Source organism: Vipera berus (assembly GCF_964194415.1).
Source record: "Vipera berus genome assembly, chromosome: 9".
Taxonomy (NCBI): domain Eukaryota; kingdom Metazoa; phylum Chordata; class Lepidosauria; order Squamata; family Viperidae; genus Vipera; species Vipera berus.
The window spans coordinates 14,400,724-14,425,222 of NC_138212.1; the positions used below are offsets into that span (position 1 = coordinate 14,400,724).

Below are 24,499 nucleotides of genomic sequence, written 5' to 3' on the forward strand. Positions count from 1 at the left end.
GGAAGGAGCGAAGGTCGGGGGCCATCCGGAGCTCGACCGGTAAGCGGTTCCATAGGTCTGGCGCGCCCACAGAGAACGCTCTCCCCCTGGGGGCCACCAATCGGCAAGCCCACATCTCTCTTAAGTTGCTGAGTTGTTAAATAAGTCATACCCAATTTTATGACCTTTCTTGCCATGGTTGTTAAGTGAATTACTGCAGTTGTTGAGTGGGTCACGTGGTCATTAAGTGAATTTGGTTTCCCCCATTGACGTTGCTTGTTGGAAGCTAAAAGATTCCAATCGGTGATCACATGACCCCAGGATGCTGCAACTGTCATAAATACCAGTTTCTGAATTTTGATCCCATTACATGCTGCAACAGACACGAGAACTGGCTGCTAGTAACTTTTTTCAGCACCATTGTACTTTAAACAGTCACTAAGCAAGTGGTGATAAGTTGAGGACTACCTTGATGATGTGGCCAAGAAAACTCCTTAAATATTTCTCTAAAGACAGCAGAGTTAAGCTTTCTCTGAAAAAGGCTACCTTAATGGTCTGTTGGATGCTACATCAGCCTCACTCAGTTAGGGCTGTGCACTCTGAGGAGTATTTTGACTCTCACCTAAGATTCATTAAAGTAGCCCCACTTTTTCAAGCTTCTGACCAAGGCTGGCAAAACAGTGTCACTGTTCACTGTTTTAAAGCAACTCTCATGAGGTATTTCTTTCAGATTATGTCTGAACAAAGTTGTGTGGCTATTATGAATGTTAAGGAAGTGCTGTGCTTGCGTTTTCATAAGACGGGTCTTCAAACTTGGCCCTTTTATGACTTGTGGACTTCAACTTCCAGAATTCCTCAGCCAGGCACACATGCCTGGTTGAGGAATTCTGGGAGTTGAAGTCCACAAACCATAAAAGAGCCAAGTTTGAAGACCCCTGCCATAAGACCTAAAGCATTTTTTCCAAATAATTTTTGAAGCAGGCCCAGACTAAATTAGAACCATCCTTATCCACTCTTTGAGTGCTGGCTTTTGAAAGGGGTGGAGACTTCAGTTTCCCCACCATCTCCAATACTTCTCCCTTAGCTCTGTCATTTCTGTCCCAGATAAAGATGCCGATGCCCAGACTGTCTTGAAAGAAGCCAGCTGCCGACTGCAGAAAGCTTTCGATTTCCACACAACCACAATCCAGATAGAGAACTATTCGGAGGACATGAAGGATTGCCAAAAATGCCAGAGCCCCACAGACTGATCCACTGTCGCCAAGTAAGCTGGAGACGTATGTTCAGCCCTGTTAAAGCTGCTACCTCAAAGTATTCTAAGTGTATTCAAAGTATTCTACTGGTTCCTTGTGGCTAAATCTTCTTCTGGAATCATCCAATTGAAAGTGCAATTCTTAGCTTGTTTGAAATGAAACCTTATTTTTTCTTTCTTCTTTCTTTCTTTCTTTCTTTCTTTCTTTCTTTCTTTCTTTCTTTCTTTCCTTTCTTTCTTTCTTTCTTTTCTTTCTTTCTTTCTTTCTCTTTTCCTTCCTTCCTTCCTTCCTTCCTTCCTTCCTTCCTTCCTTCCTTCCTTCCTATTTTATAATAACAAATAAAATGACAGGAATTTCCTGTCTATTTATATAGTTATGGAATATGCTTTATGAATCATTTCATATCTGCTTACGAGGCAGGACTTCTTAAAGCACCTCTCAAGTTTTAATTTCATCCAATAAGCACAACCTTATATTCACTATTTTTAGAGCTCTAGAACCAGAGGATGCTTAGGACCATTTTAAAATTTAAACGCACACAGATAGAGCACCTCTCTGTAACATCTTAGCTTTGCCCTATGTGATTCTAGGATAAATGCATTTGGTTTAAGGAGTTGCAGATGAATCATGCCCTCATCTGAAGCTTCTTTTTGCCTCCAAAGTCCCTCACAAGCCTATTTGATGCTCACACTGGAACTATTGCAGTTAATTTTTTATATGATTTTTATTGAAGCTTTTGGAAAAGAAAAAAACCTAAAACTAATATAAAGTAAAGAAGGAAAAAGGAAAGGAAATAAAGCAAAAAGTGCAAGAAAACAAATTTAAGAAAAAAAAGAAAGAAAAAGATACAAATAACTGGTTTCCAATCCTCTTCATAGCAGTTATTACATTTCAACCTCTCTCTCTAAAGATACTTGATGATGTTCTTTTTTCTATAATCTCTTCTGTCTAATCATCAAAGCCATAAATCATACATTCAGTTATTTTATTTTTACGCAAAAAATCCATAAGACGTTTCCAATCACCAATAAATGTAAATAGTGTCTTTTCTCTAATAAAACAAGTTAATTTATCTATCTTAGCAAGTTCTGTCAAATTTCACCAAACATTCCTCCATGGTCAATAGTCTTGAATATTTCTAGCTCTGTGCATATTGTAGTCTTAACTCAATAATCTTATATTGAAATAATTCCATTTTTGAAGTACTGAAAGAGACGTAAGACAGGCTGAGAGAATGATGGGAGTTAAGATTAAAACAAATGTAAAAGTTCTGGACATTTACAAGTGATTTGGTGTTAATCCACTAGAGCAGACATGTCAAACACAAGGCCCGGGGGCTGCATCCGGCCCGCAAAGTGGTTTCATGCGGCCCGCGAAGCCATCCTGGAAACAGTGAGGGAACAGCCCCCACTGCCTTGGCCCTGGCCCAGAGACCCTCCTTCTGCCAGAGACCCTCAGATCTGTCCCACTCCTGCCCAGGCCCCCATAGGCACCCTTGATGCGAACGATGTAGAGCTGGCCACACCCACCCAGTAGGCCATACGCACTCTAGCCACGCCCACCCAGTAGGCCACGCCCACCCTGCCCCTTGAGGGCAACCGCAATGCTGATGCAGCCCTCAATGAAATTGAGTTTGACACCCCTGCACTAGAGGGAGTAGAACCACTAATGGGAAAAATAAAGGACTCGTACATTTTTAGCAGGTTTTAAGATTAATAATCAGAAGACAAAGGTGTTAAAATATTGAAATTAGAAAATCATATAGAACTTATGGAGACAACTAGTTTTAAGATTGAGAAAAAAGTAGAGTACCTGGGTATTACTATGACAAATATGAATGATATGTTACTTGAAATTAACTAGGGCACATAATGCAATTAAGAAAGACAGGTACCTGTTTTGACAACCGATGTTCCATTTAAACAATGACAAAAAGATATATCTAAATTTATATGGCAAGGGAAAAAACACGAGTTTAGGTGTTACAAAATGCATATGAAAGTAGAAGATTGGGTTTAACCAGATTTGAAATTGCATTTTGCTGCTTGTTATTGGGTCTGGATGAAAGAATGAATGAGGCTGAAAAATAAGAAACTTTTAGAGTGAGAAGGTCATGTCCTGAGATTTGGATGCCATGGATATTTATGGTACAATAAAGTTAATGTGAATTTCAAAAATCATTTTATTACATGTGTCATGCTGAGCATAGGGAATAGATATAAACCAAGGTTGTATCCTTGTGGATCTCAGTTCAAGAAGCATATCAAACAAGAACCAACAGCAGAAGGATATAGTACTCAATGGGTTTTGTTGGGCAGACCCAGACCCACACTTGTGGAGTTCAAAGTAGCTACTTTATTGTTCCTATATTATGGGTAGAGAACAATCAAGTAGCTACTTTGGACTTTACATCTGTGGGTCTGGTTGTTCACACCTGAGTTTTCCCATTTACAGTTATTAGATTCAAAATGGATAAAACAATTTATGGTATGGAGCAAAGTAAGATAGAATTTCAAATGCAATTATGCTCAGATGATGATGAAGATGTTATGTCTGTATGAACGGTTACTATGTGTGAACGTTCAGTTTCGCATCTGATTTGAAAATCATTTGATTAAATCTCTGAATTGCTTTTGAATGAAACTGAAACTCTGAATTGATACAAACAATTTCAGATGCTTTTATATATGTGCGGTAATGTTATTTTTCCAATTGATTCAGAAATTCAAATCCAAGTGGATTTGGGCAACTAATTTGAACAATCTCTCCAAATCATTTTTCTATTCAATTGGAAACAATTGAGTTGGATTCATTTTGAGTTGATTATTGAAATCGAATTTTGCATGGTTTGTACAAGCCTCTAGAACACAGGAATCAAATTTGTCTTTTAAAGTAATGCTCTTACAGATGAAACCCTAATTTGAATCCTCCAGCCAACCACTTGAGGGCATTAGAGATTTATATAACTTGGGTTGCAGACACTCTTGATTTCCTCTTGCAGGTAGGCACAACGAAAGTGAATTAAATTGGGGTCAGGATCTCCTTTATATCTCCATCTGCTAACCAGTAGCATTGAATAAACCTTCCCGCAGTTTTATTCTTCTTTTGGCATTTCCATTTTGACTTCTGGTTCATGATTGTAAGAGATGAACAAAAATATGTTGCTTTAATTACTGTTGTTATATTTTGAAGCTAGTAACATTAAAAGCCTTTCACCTACTTTATCTCAAGAATTCCTTAGATTAGAATAACAACCTGCTTTGTGCAATGTATGAGCCCACCAGCTGAACTGCTGGTCTGCAGCATACAACATGCCAAGTCATTGATGGATGAACCCTGGCTTGTTGAGTAAGTCAGCTGTCTCCCTGCAAAGCTAAGCTTCTAAACATAATTGACAAACCACAGTGAATGGGCTCATTCAAAACCAAATTCCAGAGTTGGGCAGAACTAGGTGGCACCCAACCTGAAATAAATTCAGACCAATCACTTTATGGTTTACTTCTTGTATGAACCAGGATAGGATCTAGAGACATCATGTTAGCAAAGGCAGATCTTCTAACATTATTTCTTAGCCTTGGCTGCTTCAAGATGTCTGGACTTCAACTACCAGAACTCCCTAGAGCAGTGATGGCGAAGCTTTTAGAGACTGAGTGCCCAAACTGCAACCCAAAACCCACTTATGTATCGTCGGGTGCCGGGTGGGCGTGGCCCATTGGGTGGGCGTGGCTGCGGTGGTAACAGCAGACTGGGTGGGACTAAAAAGTTCAATCAAGCAATCTTTTTTTTCCCCGCGAGAAGTTGAAATTGAACGTTGTTGGGTTTTTTGCACACGGTTTTATAAAGGTTTTATAAAACCCAGCTGAACCCTAGGACTGGGGCAACGGCCCACATGCCCACAGAGGGCTCTGTGTGCCACCTGTGGCATGTGTGCCATAGGTTCGTCACCATGACCCTAGAGATTGAAGCCCACACATCTTCAAGTTGCTGAGGTTGACAAACCCTGTCCCATAGTGTACCCCCTCTTTTCGTAACAGTAAGTTAAAAGCAGATTCCTCTGGGAAGGTAATTGACTATGGATGAATATTACTTCAGGGCAGGTGTTGTTGTACTTCAGGGCAGGATGAATTCACAGGCAAGTGACATAAAGTTTCAGGTAAGGATGGATCTTATAGCAATAAGCACTTACTTATACACCGCTTCACAGCCCTTTCTAAGCGATTTACAGAGTCAGCATGTTGCCCCCAACAATCTGGCTCCTCATTTTACCGACTTTGGAAGGATGGAAGGCTGAGTCAATTTTGAGCCGCTCAGAATCGAACTCCTGGAGTGAGCACTGAGTTAGCCTGAAGTATTGCTGTGCCACCACAGCTTTTAATTGTCTTATTTTCTTCTGGTTAAGACTGGATCCGAGAGTCCACACTGCTAGCAAATACTAACAGTAACAAATGACCTAGTCAGATTTCATTGCTGATTGCAGAGATGAATCTGGACTCTTTTCATTCCAATCTAATTTAAAGGTTTTAAGAATAAATTGAGATGGTTCTGCATTCTGCCCAAGCTCCTTGGGGGGGAAAAGCGGGCAAAGTACCAATGAAAGAAAACCTTTTTAACTTGGTTTGATTATCCAATTTTATTTTAGTATCTAAGAATCGTATGATTTATGATGAAAGTTGTACAATGTCCAGGAGCCAAGGACAATTTTCAAATCTGGAAAAGTAAGCAAAACCCCAAATAAGACTCCACTATTAAGAAAATCACATGAGTAAGCAGAAGTGGTAAACGGGTGGCCATTTTAAGAGACCCACAAAAATACTGAAAGGCTTCAAAAAGCTGAGAACCCAGTGATTAAATTATTGACTATTCAGTTAGATGCAGTGAATTGAAATTGTAGGTTAAATTCCATGATATTGTGAGATAATGCTGTTACAATAAAAGCCTTATGTGCTGCAATCCCTTTAAAAATGATGTGTAGAAAATTATTATTTTAAAAGGGGAAAATATAGATTGGCATAGTTTGCTTAAATTATTGTGTGCAGTTTGAACTGGTAATTTCCCATCTGTCTGGGCCTGTAAGGTCCTGGAAAAGATCAGTTCAATTCCGAGTTAATAGATATTGGCTTATATTTTGCCAAAAGAAATTATGAAGTTGACAGTGTAATGTTTAGAGGCAGAAATGTAGCTGCAGATATGTTTTTTGGCATCTCTCCTGTTTCCTGACCCACTAGATTTTATGTTGTATTTTTTTCTTAAATAGTATTTATTGAAATATAATAACAGAGGGAAAGCTGATGTGCCACAAAGCTAAATATCAGCCTCCAACATTTTTTTTATTTCTAAGAGTACCTATGGGACCCACCTAGATCCCGTAAGTATTCTAAGAAAATAAACACCTGGGTGGCTGCGGCACAGAGCTTTCTGGAAATGACCCCACATGTAAAGGGAAGAACACAAACAAAATGAAGGTGGCAAGGAGGAATCTCACCAGCTTCATTCATTCAATTTATATATGGTTGGCAAATGGCTGTTTTACGGTGAGTTACATCTCTCTGGTTGCCATTTTGTAGCATACTTCAAAAATTGCAAAGGCACCAACAGATCCTCAAAAAGAAATCCACTCCGCACCCATTTGAAAGGCACACTACGTAGGAGATGACCAAGGGAGAGGTCAAGCAGGTCATCAGTCTAGAATCTCTTCGTACCCACAAGAGATCTAAGTCCAGCCTAACTTGAATCCTGTTGACTCTTATCTATCACCAGTTTGTTTGATTGTTAGTGGTTTAGATTCTTGCAGAGAGCGTTAGCGTGAGGTAAACCTATACTTATTTGAACCGCCTTGCTTCCTGATTTATTGCACCTGACACATCAAGCAATTTGTATGTTCCCTTTTGCTAATGGACTCTGATCTTTCCAAACTTTTCAGGGAATTAACATTTCTGCCCCACAGGCCTGAAGAGCTTACAAAACGGAGGAAAAGATGTCCTTTATCATGAACCTCCCTGCCTTGCTCATTGTCAGAAAGCACTGCTTTTGAAAGAAATCCAGCAAGGAGAAATATGCAAGTGGCTTACGTGCTCTCACCTATTAATAACATAAAATTATAGGGCTGGAAGGGACCTTGGAGGTCTTCCTAGTCCAACCCTCTGCTCAAGGCAGGAGACTTTATGCCATCCCGATCAAAGGGTTGTCCAGTCTACTTTTGAAAATCTCCAGTGATGGAGCATCCCCAACTCCGGGATGCAAGCTGTTCCATTGACTAATTGTTCTGTCAGGAAAATTCTTCCTCACTTCTAAGTTGGATCTCCCTTTTAACAAGCTTCCACCCATTACTTCTTGTCTTGCCTTCTGCTCTCTGTGACAGCCTCTTTAAGTATTGGAAGACAGTTATCACTCCCTTCACTAGGCTAGGCACACCTCCTTCCCTCAACTATTCCTCATGCTGGCTGAGGAGTTCTGGGAGTTGGAGTCCACAAGTTGTAAAGTTGCCAATTTTGGAGACCCCTGCAGTAGGACATAGATTTCTCTCATAACTGCTACTGTTGAGGCAGGAACCGCCCATTCTGTCCCTTTGCGTTTCACTGAAGAGCATTTCCCAAACTATCACCCTTGTCCTTTCCTTACATTGAAGGTGCAGGTAGTCCTTGACTTACAACCATTTATTTAGTGACCATTTGAAGTTACAACTGCACTGGAAAAAAAGTGACCTGTGATCATTTCTCACACTTAAGGACCGTTGCAGCATTCCCAAAATCCTGTGATCAAAATTTGGGTGCCCCATAATTTGGCTGAGGAATTCTGGGAGTGGAAGTCCACAGATCTTAAAAAGTTTCTGAGATTTAGAAACCCCGTTTTAGAAGGTTATAAGAAGCCTGCCTTTTTAATAAAGGGGCATGGTTCATTAAGGGCGATTCTCCTCCCTGTATTAGTCAGATATTGAAGAAAAAGTCAGGGTGAGGACACCATGATTTCAGCGTGTTCAGATCGTTATCATCTTCCCCAAAGACATCTTGTTTTATTGTTGGAAAACAACAACAACACCCTGCCTCTCCTGAGAAGCAGGGAAATGGCAAGCAACTTGAATGTACATCCATTGTCTGATTTTGCCACCTCCAATTCTAGCTAATGACCAGGACGAGCCAATATAGATTAGGCCCCACAGATTTTGAATCAATGCTCCCCATCCGTGTCAAAATACCAAAGTCAGCATTTCTGTCTGAAAAGAGACGGCCCTCAGAAGGCAATCAAGAAAGAGTTGTTTTTCTGCAAAACTTTATTGATACTGGTAAAACCCAATAAAGACTGGAACATTCTGGAACAACTGGAACATTCCTCTGGCACCACCCTGGCTACCAGCGAGAGTTTCCACTTTTCGGTATCCAGAGTTCAAAGGGCATCAATGCAGTGAACCCAACCCAAACTCCAGCCATACACAGCACCAACGGCCTGGAGTAACCAGTGAGTCCAGCATGGCTGGTGTCGTCTTCTCCAAGTGCCTTCCCAGAGAGCAGCAGTGGGCTTCTCCCCTGACCTAGTCCCTCTCCAGTTGCCGGTACTTTTTCCGTAGCACAGATACCTGATCCTTGAACAGCACTGGGTCCAAGCGGAGCTGAGAATGCACCAGAGGCATGTAGCCAAACCAGGCAGCAAAGTGATTGACGCACTCCTGGCGTTGTGCAAAATGTAGGCTGCTGTTGGATGGGGGTGCACTTTTCAGGAGCTTCAGGAACCGAGGAAAGACAAGGGAAGAGACCAAGCATCATTATGAGACTAGATTTTTATCCCACCTTTATTACTTTATACAATGTATCAATATACATTATTAACCCTGCTTCTTCCCATTTTCCACACAACCACCCTGTGAGGTGGGTTGGGTTGAGAGAGGGGGCATGGCCCAAAGACACACAGCTAGTTTTCATGCCTAAGGCAGGACTAGAACTCACGGTCTCCTGGAGATTGGCCCAAAGCAGGGGTCTTCAAACTTGGTCCTTTTATGACTTGTGGACTTCAACTCCCACAATTCTTCAGCCAGCCTGCCTGGCTGAGGAATTCTGGGAGTTGAAGTCCACAAGCCATAAAAGGGCCACATTTGAAGACCTCTGGCCCAAAGTCACCCAATTGGCTTTCATGCCTAATGCTGGACTAGAGCTCATGATCTCCTGTTTTTTCATCTACCTAGCACCTTTACCATTACACTAAATGGCTTTCATTTCAATTTCAGGCACGTTGTTAGTGAAATTCTGAATTGACACTGAATACAATTGCCCTCTTTCGCTTTCCAGAGTGAATGTTTCTTTGTACCAAACCTGAAATAATATTTTTAATTCAAATTCTGCATGAGAATGACAAAGATAGCTGCCTTCTTCTATTGCTCCTCAACAACTGGAATTGAGAGGTGAACTCCCTCTAAATATGGAGCTTTTCACCTTTCTGTGTATCAGCCAGATACCCTAAGAGCTTCAGGTATATACCCCTATTTTTAAAAAAAGTGCTCACGGTTCACACGTTCTGCCCACTGAAAATCTAACTCAGGTTCAAAAGAGCCACGTGGGCCTCTCTGCTAAGTATGGATACCAAAGAGTAGCACAAGTGTGCTTATTCCTTAAATTGGTGTGTCAATTCCCACCGTCAGTAGCCAATGCTGCCATTATGGGAGTAAAATTCTCATATCCAAAGGGCACCAAATGGGAGAAGTCTCACCTAAGTAATAAAGGGCATCAAGAAGTGCTGGAAATAAAATATTCAAGACAGGAACAATTCCTTTCCTTTTCTCCTCTGCCCCCCCACTTTGTTCACATCCATGCCTACCTACCTGCTGAGGTGGGCTCTCCCTGAGATGCTTCTTCTGGGTCACTTTGATGGGGGGCAATTTGGTTACAGAAGAAACCAGAAAGTTCATCAATATATCCTCACAGTTGGCAATCTGATCAACAAAGCTCCTTAGTTTGGCAGGCAAATAGTTGCTGAAGAGGCTGTGGTAGTACCTGTGGAAGGAAAACAAAGGGGTGGGCAGAAAGAAGATCCCTGCCGAAACGTATAAGGCTCCTGTCCTCAACCTGCTCCCTCCAGGTGTGTTTTCTGTACCACAATCTGTTTTTTTAAAAATCACCTCAGAATACATAATTTAGAATGTTCTGGTTGGATGTTAGATAGGTAAAGGTAAAGGTTCCTCCGCACACGTGTGTTAGTCGTTTCCGACTCTAGGGGCCGGTGCTCATCTCCGTTTCAAAGCCGAAGAGCCAGCGCTTGTCCGAGGACGTCTCCGTGGTCATGTGGCCGGTGTGACTAGACGCCAAAGGCGCACGGAACGCTGTTACCTTCCCACCATAATGGTCCCTATTTTTCTACTGGCATTTTTACGTGCTTTCGAACTGCTAGGTTGGCAGAAGCTGGGACGCGTAACAGGCGCTCACTCTGTTACGCGGCACTCGGGATTCGACCCGCCAAACTGCCGACCTTCTGATCGACAAGCTCAGCGTCCTAACCCACTGAGCCACCACGTCCCTCCTGGATGTTAGATAAGAGCCATTAAATAGTAGAGTTCAGGTGGTTGAATTCAGTAGCTCCTTCTGCTCAAGGATAGCATGCATTACATACAAAATAAAGATGGGATAACAACAGCAGGATTGCCTGCCTTTGAGGCTCAAGTAGGGCCCTGAGAACAGAGCCTAAAAACCCCACATTTCTGAAGAGTAGTTGCTGGAACAATGTTTTTCCAACTGTTTTCTGGCCATAAGGTAACCTTTATTGTCATTTTTTTTTACTGTGGGCACAACGGCACACATCAAAAATGAAATTTAGTTGCCCGCTCTCAAAGTGAAACACATACGTGACACACCTAAACATACTATATACAACATATGTATAGGCCCACGCCCCTACATATACATAACAAATGAATATTAAATACTCTCCATCTTGAATATATAACGGAAAGAGGAAGCTTGAGAGTTCACAAGGTTAATGCTGTACTTTAGCTGAACCATAGACTAATCTTTTGGTGGCATCTTCTTCCTGACCCACTCCAGTGTCCTTCAAAAAACCAGATGCCTAATTGTGTCAAGACTGCAACTCCCAGAATTCCCATCAAATATTAATAAAATGCTAGTTAGAAAAGACAGATCTAGAAGTCATCAGTAAACAACAGCCTTATCGCCAGGAACACCCCCATCAACATGCACAGGCATGTCACTCTTACATAAAAATAGAGCAAACCCTTCTAGCACTGCTTTTCCCGCCTGTTTCTGCAAACTAAGGTACCCCCCACATCCCTTTATTTCTCTACCTAACCTCTGCAGAAAGAGCTAAATTGTAGGTTTCAGTTGTAGAAATTATGCTAAAAATATTTACACACATGCTTGTAATCTACAGAGAGCTCAGTTTTAAAAATGCCAATGCTTATGTAGTCATAACCCAAAGGGTATATTCACCAACGTGCTGTGAGGAGGGAGGAAAGTGGAGGCGAATCAGGTGAAAAGATGACTTCAATAGTAGTATATTTAAAAATAACTGAAGAGTGTAAGAACAGGTTAGAACTATAGAACTATATCCTCATAGAGAAGATGTCAGGTTTCTGACGTATGGGCTTTTCAAGTGACTGAGGCATTGTTTACCTTAAAAGCCCTTTATTAGCCTAATAATAATCACTGCAGATGGGGACTGTAGCCAAGAAATTAAAAGACGCTTGCTCCTGGGGAGGAAAGCCATGGCAAATCTAGACAGCACACTAAAAAGCAGAGACATCACCCTGTCAACAAAAGTGCGTATAGTCAAGGCTATGGTCTTCCCAGTTGCAATGTATGGCAGTGAAAGCTGGACCATAAAAAAGGCTGAGCGCCAAAGAATTGAGGCCTCTGAACTATGGTGTTGGAGAAGACTCCTGCGAGTCCCTTGGACTGCAAGGCGATCAAACCGGTCAGTCCTAGAGGAGATCAACCCTGACTGCTCTTTAGAAGGCCAGATCCTGAAGTTGAAACTCAAATACTTTGGCCACCTAATGAGAAGGAAGGAGTCACTGGAGAAGAGCCTAATGCTGGGAAAGGTTGAGGGCAAGAGAAGAAGGGGACGACAGAGAATGAGGTGGCTGGATGGAGTCACTGAAGCAGTAGGCGTGAGCTTAAATGGACTCCAGAAGATGGTAGAGGACAAGAAGGCCTGGAGGAACGTTGTCCATAGGGTTGCGATGGGTCAGACACGACTTCGCAGCTAACAACAACATTAGCCTAATACACCGGCAAATGCTTGCTCGAAGGAAGCTGGAATCTGAAATCTCCGCCCCCTTGCACAATATATTAAAACACAATTCTCCACCTTTCTAATTTTGTCATTAATCATATTCTCCAATTAATTTAAAGAATCAGTTTCCCTTCCGTTAGAAAACCCGCCAAGCTCTTACTTTCTTTCATTTCAGATGGCCTTGAGGAACAATCCTCCTCTTCCCCCCTCCCAACCTTAATCCAATCTCTTAAAGCAATTTACAAGTTTAACATATGAAATGGCTACTTCTTCATCTCTTGTCAAGCAAAAACATTCGATGTTAGCAGCGTTGACAGAAAATCTATGTGATTGCTAGGAATCAAAAATGAATTGATGACACACAATCGAAGAATATTCATTTTTAGATTAAGGTTAAGGTGTATGTGAGAAAGAGACCCACAGTTTCAAGACTAATCCACACACAATCTATTCAATGATCCAATGTTATAGTTACCACTGGATTAATTCTAAAGATATCAACCTCCCTGTTTATTCTTCAAATGTTATCTGAAAGATGCTGGGTGTTCACCCAGAGATGTTCAGAATGCAACTGATGGAAGAGTGGGCTTAAAAAGTATGAAAGCAGATTCCAGTGGAAGGTTAGGGAGAGCTTCTCACAAGCAACAACAAATGTGAACCGATGACTAAGAGGGAAGCTTCTCGTCCCTTCCTAGAAAGAGTTCAAGCAGAAGCTGACAGTCATATCAGTTGGGATTCCAGCACTGAGCAGGACCTGAATTTGATCGCCTCAATGGGCTTTTTCCAAACTCTTCAGTCAGGAAGGGTACCTGTGATAGAATGCCGCTGCTGTGAGAACCATAGAGAACTCATTGGTCCATTTTGAAGTGTAGCTCCACTGGTTCTTGCTGGTATTCCAAAAATGGCTGCGCATTGGGAAGCCTACAATCTGGTTGGGGAAATTTCTCCATACGACAAAGGCAAAGTCAACCTAAAAGGCAAGAAAGAGAGCAGGAAAACAATTTGAGAAAGGAGAATCTTTCATCAGAAGGCTTCAGGTTGTCTAGGGGAAGTCATGTCTTCTACTTTCAAATTATTTATTTATTTATTTATTTTTATTTTTATTCCATTTATATCCCGCCCTTCTCCGAAGACTCAGGGCGGCTTACAAGCTTAGCAGTAGCCTTCATTCTATGTATATGCCTGCTTATTAGGGCTTTCACACACACACCCCAAGCGGCATTATTACAAAGTCAGCTTAATTGCCCCCAACAATCTGGGTCCTCATTTTACATTCTTTCTTTTTTCCAAGTAGCATAATCTCTAGAGCAGGGGTGTCCAACCTTGGCAACTTTTAAGACCGGTGGACTTCAACTCCCAGAGCTCCTCAACCAGCATGGCTTGGTGGGGAATTCTGGGAGTTGAAGTCCACAGGTTCGTAAAGTTGCCAAGACTGGATACCCCTGCTCTACCTATTAGCTTATGGCATCCATAGTATCCATAAGGTGTATCCACTTAGACATCTTCTAGAAATTCCTAGAATTCCCACCTCTTGCCATGCTGATGGGGCATTCCAAAAGTAGTAATGGAAGGCATCAGGCTGGCAAAGACTGACCTACTCTCACCAGCTGCAATTCTCCAGGATCAGCCCCACTCTATTAACCAGTTCTGGAGATGTCCCAAATTAAAGCTAGAACCTTTTGTAAGCAGACCATGCAAAGATTACTTATCTTTCCCTTTCCACATCTAAGCAAATATTTTACAATAGGGAATCAGAGTCGGATAACTCATTAGACAACAGAATTCCATATTTTAGTGTATATACGCATTTCCTTTCCCCCCATTTTTCTAAGTCAATTTAAATTTCAGTCATTTAATTGTAAAATATTGCATATACATATAGGTTTGTTTTGTCAAATAGGTAAGATATATACAATTTGGAGGACATTTCTCAAGGATCCCTAGCCCTCTTCTGGCCAAGATAGCTGCAGTGGATTGGACTACCTCTCTGATCTTGGTTATTTTCTTGCACACGTTTCATTACCCAAACTAGGCAATGAATGCTGCATTGATGATGTTACCTAATTTGGGTAATGAAAAATCTGCAAGAAAATAACCAAGATCAGAGTACCAAGGACCCCTCATTTCAACCCTGAGCTACAAATATTCTTCTTTATAGGGACTACTCAACTGTCCCAGGTTCTAGGCCTTGCCCTGTATTTTAAGTAGTCATTTGTCCCTTATGCAAGCTCCATAACTACAAGATGAGTAGAAAGACATCATCATCATCATCATCATCGAGTTGGAAAGGACCTTGGAGGTCATCTAGTCCAACCCCCTGCTCAGGCAGGAAACCCTATACCATTTCAGACAAATGGCTGTCCAGTCTCTTCTTAAAAACTTCCAGTGTTGGAGAATTCACAGCTTCTGGAAGCAGGTTGTTCCACTGATTAATTGTTCTCACTGTCAGGAAATTTCTCCTTAGTTCTAGGTTGCTTCTCTCTTTGGTTAGTTTCCCTCCATTGCTTCTTGTCCTGCCTTCAGGTGCTTTGGAGAATAGCTTGGCTCCCTCTTCTTTGTGGTAGCCCCTGAGATATTGGAACACTGCTATCCTGTCACCCCTAGTACTTCTCTTCATTAAACTAGACATACTAGATTCTGGAGAACTTTCTCACCTCACTGGTTGAAAGGCTGGTATATTCATCAAGGCTCAGCACGGCATCCGTTCCAATAGCAGAATAAGGCAAAAACCGTTCGCTGACCTGCAGGAGAAAGAGAGAAGAAACAGAAAAGCACCTTCTGTCACCCCTTCAAGGAAGAACCAGACAGGAAATCAAAGTCATGTAGATCAATGCTACTTTTATGGTAAAGATATGGGAGAGCCAGTTTGGTCTAGTGGTTAAGGCACCAGGCTAGGAACCAAGAGGCTGTGGGTTCTAGCCCTGCTTTACTAATGAAAGCTGATTGGTTGACCTTGGGTCAGTGGTTCTCATCCCAACCCACCTCCAAATAGGAGGAGGAAGATGTGCTCAATATGTTCTTGAATTATCTGTAAAACTATTAGAGATAGATAGGTAGATAAATAGAGAGGGGAGGGGAGAGATAATCTTCAGATAAATTTGAATACACTTTCTCCCTCTCTCCATCTTATCTTCATGAGAACTGGGGTGGACTTATCTGAGATGTTACTCAGGTTACTTTTCTGCTCTTTCTGCCATTGGTAACTATTTCCTCTTGAATACTTGCCCACCAGGACATTTCTTTTGAAAATCGGAGAGTAAGAAAGGTCAAGTGGAGGAGTTACTCTTGCCCATACATTGGTCTTTGGTTGAATGCTTGGAAAATGCATGTTGAATGATGAGAACTGGCTTTAAGTGATAGGTGAACTGGGGTGTTAAGAAAGCAGGATTGCTGCTGGAGTGTGGGTCCATGCAGATTTTGCCCAGGTCTCCCCTTGCTAAAATATGACAACCACAACCACAACCTGGATGGCTTCTTACCTTGTTGCTGCTTAAAATGACGGTCAAGGGAACTGTGGCCGGCATCCACTTCTGTGGAGGTGGCTTCTCACAGCTCCATAAGACTAAAATCTGTACAAGAAACAGAAATGCCTGGTTAGCTAGCTGAAACGTGCAACAGAACAATCATTTTCATTTTGTGGCCCATGCTGTACTTGTTTCTTTGTTTGTTCCTTCTGCAACTTTATTTGGCCGCCCATCTTAATCAATTAACTCTTGGCAGCCAACAAGGCTTACAAACAAGAACATATTTGAAAGAATTAAAAGATGCTAGCTAGATAAAAAAATAACCAATTGCTCAATTCATTGCAGAACACAGCATACTATAAACAAATCAAGTCTTGCTAACATCCTGGCTCTAAATTCAGAAGGGAAAGCCAGGTTTTTAAGGCCTTTCAAAAAGCCTGAAGTGGGTTTAATTGGAGGGGTAAAGAGATATTTCATTTTCTCCAGAAATGTTATTCTCCCCAAACCCCTGATTCCCCTTAAAATCAGACTGGGCCATCAGGAGTGATATGAGTGCCGTAAGACATCCATCTTAAGATCCATCTTAAGACATCCATCTTAAGACATCCACTGCTATAAACCACCAACAAAACTCCAGAAAACAAGCAAAACCACTGAACATTCTCCCTGACATCTCTGCTCATTCTGTAATGCCAACAAAATTCCAACGCAGACGGAAAAAAACCCCAGTCAACTAAGCTTTATAACCACCCTCTCAACAGGACTGCAAGACCCACTCTTCTTAGCCAAACCCAGCCAATTGTCAGCCTGCCTGGGGATTATGGAAGCTGAAATCCATCTCTGGGGTTGGAGAGGGACTAGGTAAAGAGTTAGGCAGAAGACAATTTCACAAGGCTATCTTAGGAGCATACTATATTTTGGTTTCTGCTGCAAACACCTCCAGTGGCATGTCTCCTCCCATGAGTGGGAAGGAACAAAATCTACTGGCACAGAACCTCATTCAAATGGGCAGGACCTCTGCCAAAGCCCCAAAGTTCTGTTTATTTCTATGGGTCTTATATAAGAAAACATGCAGCAGACTCTTGTTGTGCTAAATCTACCTTGTTTGTATTGCACTGCAGCACAAACAGTACCTCCTGCACCGATGTCTCAAAGCCACCCTCTTTGGGGTGGTCCTCTGGCTTTGTCTCATCACCAGACTGCCTCGGGAATTTCAGCTTGTACAATTTTCCTTACCCTGCTTGGCAAGCTGCCCGAATCCCTGCTTTCAAACAGCAACTGGGGTTTGGAAGCAAGTACTCCACTGTGCAAAGGCTGCCACGTTTTGGCTCCAGAAGTCTAGTCTCAAGCCAGCATTTTAGATTCATAGGAACGGTTGACCCCAAAATGTTAATGGTTTCCTGCAGCAAATCTAAATTATACAACCAAGGAGCAGCTAAAGAATTGCTCTAGTAAAAGCATTTCAGTTGCTTGTTATAATGAAAGCGGCAGAAACATTGATCTTTCTTAATGAAATTTTCCCACTTGATATATTTGGGATCTTTCTCGTAAATTGTTTTTCTAGGTGTGAGGTGAAAGGACAGTCCTTTGAGCGGCAGCACTGTGAACATGGAATGCCCACAACTATGAAACTCGATGGGCTGTGTTGTCCCATTTTTGTCCCCATAAAACCAGGCCGTGCAACTGATAAATAAAAGCCATTCATACTGGTGGTGTACTAAAATGGGACTTGCAATTTCTCCGTTGGTTTCTTCCATTGGAAAGAGGTTTTTGTTTTTCTGCCTTAAGCTCAGTTGCATGAGAATTCCCTTCCAAGTCTTCTTTTGGATCATTGGTGGAATGTTGAAAGATAAAAATAATTGGCTTAGGATGGCAACTGGGATTGGAATTTCTGTTGCTAAGTGATGCGGTTGTAAAGCACAATGTCACATGACGGTGCCATGTCTGGCAATGACAGTTCTGGCAGTTTGAGTTGTCATTGTTAAGCAAGGAAGTCACGTAACAGTGACTTCCAACTTTCACCTTCCTGCCATCTTCCCCATGACTTTGCTTAGGGGAAGCTAGCAGGGATTGTCAGAAATTGCAATTGTGTGACTGTGGGGATGCTGCAATGGCTGCAACTCCAAGGACTGGTCATAAGTCCCCTTAATTTAGTACCGTCATAACCTTGAACCGTCACTGAATGAAAGGATTACCTGTACCCTTTTTGCTGTGTGCTTTTCCATTAGGCATTTTTCCATCATTCCAAAGCCTCCCTGCCCATCTGCCATTCCCAACCTCACAACGCCTCACTCCCAAACTGTCCCTCTGGGATTCAATGAAACCATGAGAAAACAGGAAGCAGGCAACTTTTGGAGACAGGACTCTACTAGGGAAGGCAGGACATTCACACGTTTCCTTTGTGCCTCAGATCTAAACAAATGCAAGACCATCACACTCTACCCAAGAGAATTTTGCAGACATGATCCTGATTTCCTCCAACTGAATGCAGGATTTGGCAGTCATTTAAAAATGCAGGATTTGGCAGTAATTCCTATTGTGGGGCAGGACCGAACAATTGCCACTCAATCTCTCCAAAAGGAAAACCAATTTTTCATTGTTGATTTTTCTTTTCTTTTCTTTCTTTCTTTCTTTCTTTCTTTCTTTCTTTCTTTCTTTCTTTCTTTCTTTCTTTCTTTCTTTCTTTCTTTCTTTCTTTCTTTCTTTCTTTCTTTCTTTCGCCTCTGAATTACTTTGGACTCCTGGTAAGTAGGTGGATTCTGCAGTTTTCTGGGCAACATTTTTAAAAGCAGATTGCTATTGCCTTCTTCCCAAGGTTGAGAGAGATTGGCCTCAGCACTAGTGGTTATGGTCTTCTAGCTTCTATCCAGCATTTTTAACCACTACACCAAATGGGCTCCTCTATAATATACTAGATTACACACCAATGCATGTTTCCTTGGTATTTTTACCAAAGTTGGCTGAATCTTTCCTTCTAAAGCAGACAAGCTACAAGGACAGTGTGCTCAGACTCCAGAGTTCACATACTTAGAAGACTCTATTTACTGCCACACATTTTGAAATGCTCAGGATGGGCGCGGCCTGCTTAGCTGAGCTCATTTGCAGTAGAGACGTGGCTGTTGACAGGACTTGCCCTGTAGTTGGAGGGGAAGGTGAGACTTGCTGACAGCAATAAAGGTTACTAGCCCACCCAGGTGTATCCTAAGGCTGCCACACCCACCACAACCCTCTTGACGTATACAAGGGAATGGAAAAGGCACCATAGCTTGGTGCGATTTTGTACAGCACAACTCTGGAAAGTCACACCTTCTAGCAATCTTCATAACAAGAGGTGGGAATGACAATGTGGAGCCTCAGAAGTCTGGATTAAGAGGGTAGCAAGGAGATGAGAGCTACTATTAAACGTGAGAGTGGTGGGAAAGAGGCAACAGAAATTCGAGGTACAGGTAGCCCTTGATTTACAACAGGCCATTTAGTGATCATTCAAAGTTACAGCAGCACTGAAAAAAGCGACTTATGACTGTTTTTCACACTTACGACAGCTGCAGCATCCCTAGGATCACGTGATCAAAATTCAGATGCTTGGCAAATGGTTCATAGTTATGACCATTAGTGTGTCCCAAGGTCATCTCATTACCTTTTGCAACCTTCTGACAAGCAAAGTCAATGGGGAAGACAGATTCACTTAACAACCGTGTAACTAGCTTACCAACTGCAGTGATTCTCTTTTTCTAAAAAGTTTTATTAATTTTCCAATTTTACATGTAGATATTTAGGAAGCAACGTGGTGATTGGGTAATCAATATTCCAATAACAATTTTTTTTAAAAAAGTGATTCTCTTAACAACTGTGGCAAGAAAGGTCGTAATAAAGGGCAAAATTCACTTACCTAATATCTCACTTAGCAACAGAAATTTTGGACTCAATTCTGGTCGTAAGTCGAGGACTATCTGTATTGTATTGTACCGCTGCACATCTTAGATGGAGACAGATCATTTTTCATGTTCCTCAACATAAAACTGGTATGTTCGTATAGGTAGTCCTTGACTTACAACCACAGTTGGGATGGGAACTCCCATCAGTATGCAAGGCAGTTGTTAAATAAGTTCTGCCCAATTTTACATCCTTTTCTGCAATGGTTGTTAAGTCACAGCACTCGTTAAGTGAATCATGCATTCATTAAGCAAATTTGACTTCTTCTATGGACTTTGCTTGTCAGAAGCCAACCGGGAAAGTTGCAAATGGGGATCATATGATCCCAGGACACTGCAATCATTGTGAATACATGCCCGTTGCAAAGCATCCACATTTTGATCATGTGATTGCGGGGGGACACTGCAATTATCATCACCACAATAACAGCAAGAAATTCCTTTACCTTGGCACAGTATTGGGATCTGGAGACAGCTTGGATGAGTTTCAGGATGGGCTGGGAAAGGGAGACAATTGGTGAGACGGCCCAGATTAATGCTGTAAACTTCTCGGAGGGGCTGGATCCTGTAAAGGGAGAGAATTGGTGAGTCTGGGATGCTTAAAACTCTCCTCCAAACCTGTTTTGGCTTACCTGCTGAAATTTAATCCCCATCTAACCAATTATCATTAGTGCTTTATTTAGTGCCACCAGTGAACATGACATTTCAGAAGATAAAAGAAGAGACAGGTCTCCACCCATAGGAAACTTGCAATTCAGATTTCATTGCCAGTGAAAACAGCAGAAGAAAGCAGGAGGAATTAATGAAACAGAGATAACGTCAGTGACAATTTCAGCTATGCTCGTTTACAGCAGGAGTCTACAAGGTGGCTCCATGGACACCAATTGCCAGGTCCCCTGCCCCATTTCACAGTTCCTCTAGCACAGAGGTCTCCAAACTTGGCAACCTTAAGACCTGTGGATTTTGTTTTCTAGTATTCCTCAGCCAGCCATGCTGGCTGGGGAATTCTGGGAGTTGAAGTCCATAAGTCTTTAAAGTTGCCAAGTTTGGAGACCCCTGCTCTAGCAGTAAATGGCAGCCTAACACAAGGATCTCCCTTCACTTTAACCCCAAATAGCTGTTGAAGATAGACCGAGTTAAAAAAAAGTGGCAGGCTCAAGATCTCCCCACGAATGGCTGAGATGGCAGCTGAACTCAGTTCTAATCCAAGACCTTGACCATAATACAGCAAGTCCCCTCTAATTTAATCCCACATTATCTTTCCTTCCTAAAACATCAGGTTGCTCCACCTGAATCTCAGAGGCTTTTTTGTAAATAAAAAGAGTGTGTGGGTATTGCTCAGCATTTTGTCTAGGCAGTTCCTCACCTGCCTTGATAAAAAAAGACCATTAAACTGAAGCATTTGAACATCCTCGAGTCTGGAAGAAGCAGAGGCACCAATGTTACCAGCTTGCTTTTCGGGGAATTAGATGGCTTATGACTGCCACAGTATCTTCGCCTTATGACCACCACTGAGCCCAAAATTTCTGTTGCTAAGTGAGACAGTTGCCCCATCGTATGACCTTTCTTGCCAAAGTTAAGTGAATCACTGTAGCTGTTAAGGTAGTAACACAGTTGCTTAATGAATCTGGCTTCCCCATGGACTTGTCAGAGGGTTACAAAAGGGAATCACATGACCCCAGGACAACAACCGTCATAAATATGAACAAGTTGCTAAGCGTCCATATTTTGATCGCATGACCCTGGGGATGCTGCAACGATCATAAGTGTGAAAAACGGTCGTGTCACTTTTTTTCAATGATGTTAACTTTGGATGTCACTAAATGAATGGTTGTAAATCGAGGACTGATTGTAGCTGTTTGGTGACAATGCTCATGATGCACTGTTGAGACTCCAGCCATGACCCCCAGCCTGATAAAAGAGGGAATTGGGGATGCCTGGCACAAATGGATGCGAAACAGCGTTTCATTCCATCTTCTCTACTGGACTACTAACTAGACAATCACTTGTCTGAAACGGTATAGGGTTTCCTGCCTGAGTAGGGGGTTGGACTAGAAGACCTCCAAGATCTGATCTGATCTGATCTGATCTACTCTACTCTACTCTACTCTACTCTACTCTACTCTACTCTGTGGGTTTCTTTTGATTTTTCTCCCAGAGGCCTGATTGTAAGCCTCTTGGGAACAGAGGCTGCTCTGCGTTACTTAACACAGCTCTTTGTCAGCCCTTCAAAGGAGATCAGGTCAAGAAACAGGCACAGCAGGGACTCCAGGAATGTTGTTTGTTTTAATTTTTGAAAGCCAAGTTTCTCTTTGTCCCATCTTAAAGTAAACAAAATCACAGCAGGGTTGTTTCTTTCTCATGCTTCCTGCAATCTCTGGACTATGCAATCTCTTCTCTTAAGTCTCTCCACAATGGCTGGTTTCTTTGGCTTTCTCAGACCTTCCCTAAAGACATTCTCTATGATTCTTTACATTCTGTAAGGTTAGACCCTCCCCTTAATGATGAATGGAGTGAGTAAATGCTAATTTAAACAGACCAACACGCAAGCCAATAAACATTCATGCTAATGATAATATTGAGCCTATGTAAAAGATGAAACTGGAAAAATAGGTGGTAGACGTCATGGTGCCTGGCGGAGTATCCTGGAAGAGAGACTACAGGTAGTCCTCAACTTACAGCCACTTGTTTAGTGACCGTTCAAAGTTACAACAGCACTGGGGGGAAAAAAGACCTATGACTGGTCCTTGCCCTTACGACGGACTATCACAGCATCCCCACAGTCACGAGATCAAAATTCAGGCGCTTGGCAACCAGTGTGTATTTAAGACCGTTGCAGCATCCCAGGGTCATTGGATCCCCCTTTGCAACCTTCCCAGCCAGCTTCCAACAAGCAGTCAACGCGGGAAGTTGGATTCACATCATGACCAACTGATTCACTTTAACAACTGCACTGATTCGCTTAACAATCATGGCAACAAACAAACAAAAAAAGGTCATAAAATCAGGGGCAACGCACCTAACTGCCCTGATTAGCAACAGAAATTCTGGTCCCAACCGTGGTTGTAAATTGAGAACTGTCTGTAAATCCTTGAAAAGGAACACTCCATGCTGCACCATTTCGGGGGTAAGTCCATCACCACCTCAACAATCCCTACCTCTTAAGAGAGAAGGAGTAGAGAAGGTAGAAACAGTGCAGGAGTATTTCCCATACCTTGCTTCAGATAATAGAAAGGGAAGTCACTGAGATGAGTGGAGTATTCTGGCAAGGCCGCCAAGGCTCCAGGAAGTGTGTTCCAGAAGAACTTTGGGCGTGATTCCTGATGAAATATCCGATCTTTTATTATCTAGCAAAGAGAAAAATAGTTGTCATTACACCCTGGAGCTATCTACACCTGCTAGAAAAGAAGGCGTCTCCTGGATGCGAGATCAATCTCAACCGTTCTTCTTGGCCCCAAGTAGAAAAAACTACACTAATCAGGAAGTCCAGATTCAAATTTGGCATGCCGTTATTGTCTTTTTGATGCTCCTCTGTAATTCCACTGGTTAGCTACCAGCAGGCACATTTGTGTGTCTGAATAGGAAACTATAGGTGAGGCAGTCAGAAAAAGAACTGAAAGTGTTACATAAATGTTAACTATTACTATAAAATTAAGCAAACCATGCTAGACTGAGATATACCTTGTACAAACTCTAGGCAGGAGTTAAGAGTTGGATTGAATAAAAGTAGCAGTTGCCTTCAAAATAAAAGCAAAGCAGTTATACTGCATGCATGGGGTACAATTATTTATATTTGATTTCTAATTTCCAAATGACTTCACATGAGCCGAACAGGGATATCCAAAGAGGCCATCAAATGCCCAGATCTGCTATAGACATTCATCCTGGGTAAAAACAATTTGAATAGGTCAAGAGGAAAAAAGAGTTCTTGTTCACTTATATTTAGATCTAATACATAAACATATTTTTAAGCATTATATGATATTGTAAGGATACCTCATGAGGAAGGTGAAACTTAAACTCTTTGATTTCCCTTCCCCATTTCTCCAAACGTTTGACCAGAAGGAAAAAAAGAAATGATGTTTTCCAAGGTAAGAGAGATGGTGGGGAGGTTGAAGAAGGAAGGAAAGAAAATGCAGGCATAAAACCTTAAGAGACAGAAGGCAACTGTTTGGCAGCTTATCTCATAAACAGGAACTCAGCCCAGGTGGTGAGAAAGCCCGGGAGCAAATGTTTCAAACCATTCAAAGAGACTCTGCCTTTTATTGGCATCTATGAATTTCTTCTAGTTCTGGGTCCAAGGAAGGCAAGTTGAAGTCCCATTGCACTCATAGATCTGAAAAACTTCACCACTAACTGGTGTATCAAGCAACAGATAGGAAGGGTGGTGGACAGCAGGGAGATTGGTCCAATAATAGCCATCTCCATGTGGTTTAGACCAGCTGTTGTGGAGTGTGACTTAAGGATCAGTGAAGCCATGAAGGGAATTACATGAAGTTTAACCACACCTTCCCCGTTCCTTCTCTCTCCTCCAACTGCTCATCCCTGACCTAGAACAGAGAACTACTGGAAGGAGGTTGATGGGCCATGGGGACACACCTTGAGGATTGACATACCTTGACACACCTAGACCAACTTGAAA

General features: G+C 42.0%; 2 protein-coding genes across 5 annotated transcripts in view; one reads left to right on the forward strand and one right to left on the reverse strand.

Moving 5' to 3' along the window:
* SLC30A2 (solute carrier family 30 member 2) overlaps positions 1–24,499 on the forward strand; it is a 57,497-nt gene that overhangs the window by 16,268 nt on the left and 16,730 nt on the right. For 2 of the 3 annotated variants that reach the window (XM_081334993.1, XM_081334994.1), the window contains exon 8: positions 1,084–1,243. In XM_081334993.1, coding sequence (XP_081191119.1) covers positions 1,084–1,229 — 146 coding nt within the window. In that variant the 3' untranslated portion in view covers positions 1,230–1,243. Of the gene's footprint in view, positions 1–1,083; positions 4,452–24,499 lie in introns of those variants that run through there. The other variant, XM_081334992.1, reaches the window with a different exon arrangement.
* Positions 7,643–24,499, reverse strand: part of EXTL1 (exostosin like glycosyltransferase 1) — a 46,588-nt gene continuing 29,731 nt past the window's right edge. For both annotated transcript variants that reach the window (XM_081334980.1, XM_081334979.1), the window contains 7 exons: positions 23,072–23,204; positions 20,304–20,422; positions 15,941–16,030; positions 15,116–15,202; positions 13,271–13,431; positions 10,039–10,210; positions 7,643–8,946 (listed from right to left, as the gene is read on the reverse strand). In XM_081334980.1, the coding sequence (XP_081191106.1) occupies positions 8,758–8,946; positions 10,039–10,210; positions 13,271–13,431; positions 15,116–15,202; positions 15,941–16,030; positions 20,304–20,422; positions 23,072–23,204 (951 nt within the window). In that variant the 3' untranslated portion in view covers positions 7,643–8,757. The remainder of the gene's footprint in view (positions 8,947–10,038; positions 10,211–13,270; positions 13,432–15,115; positions 15,203–15,940; positions 16,031–20,303; positions 20,423–23,071; positions 23,205–24,499) is intronic.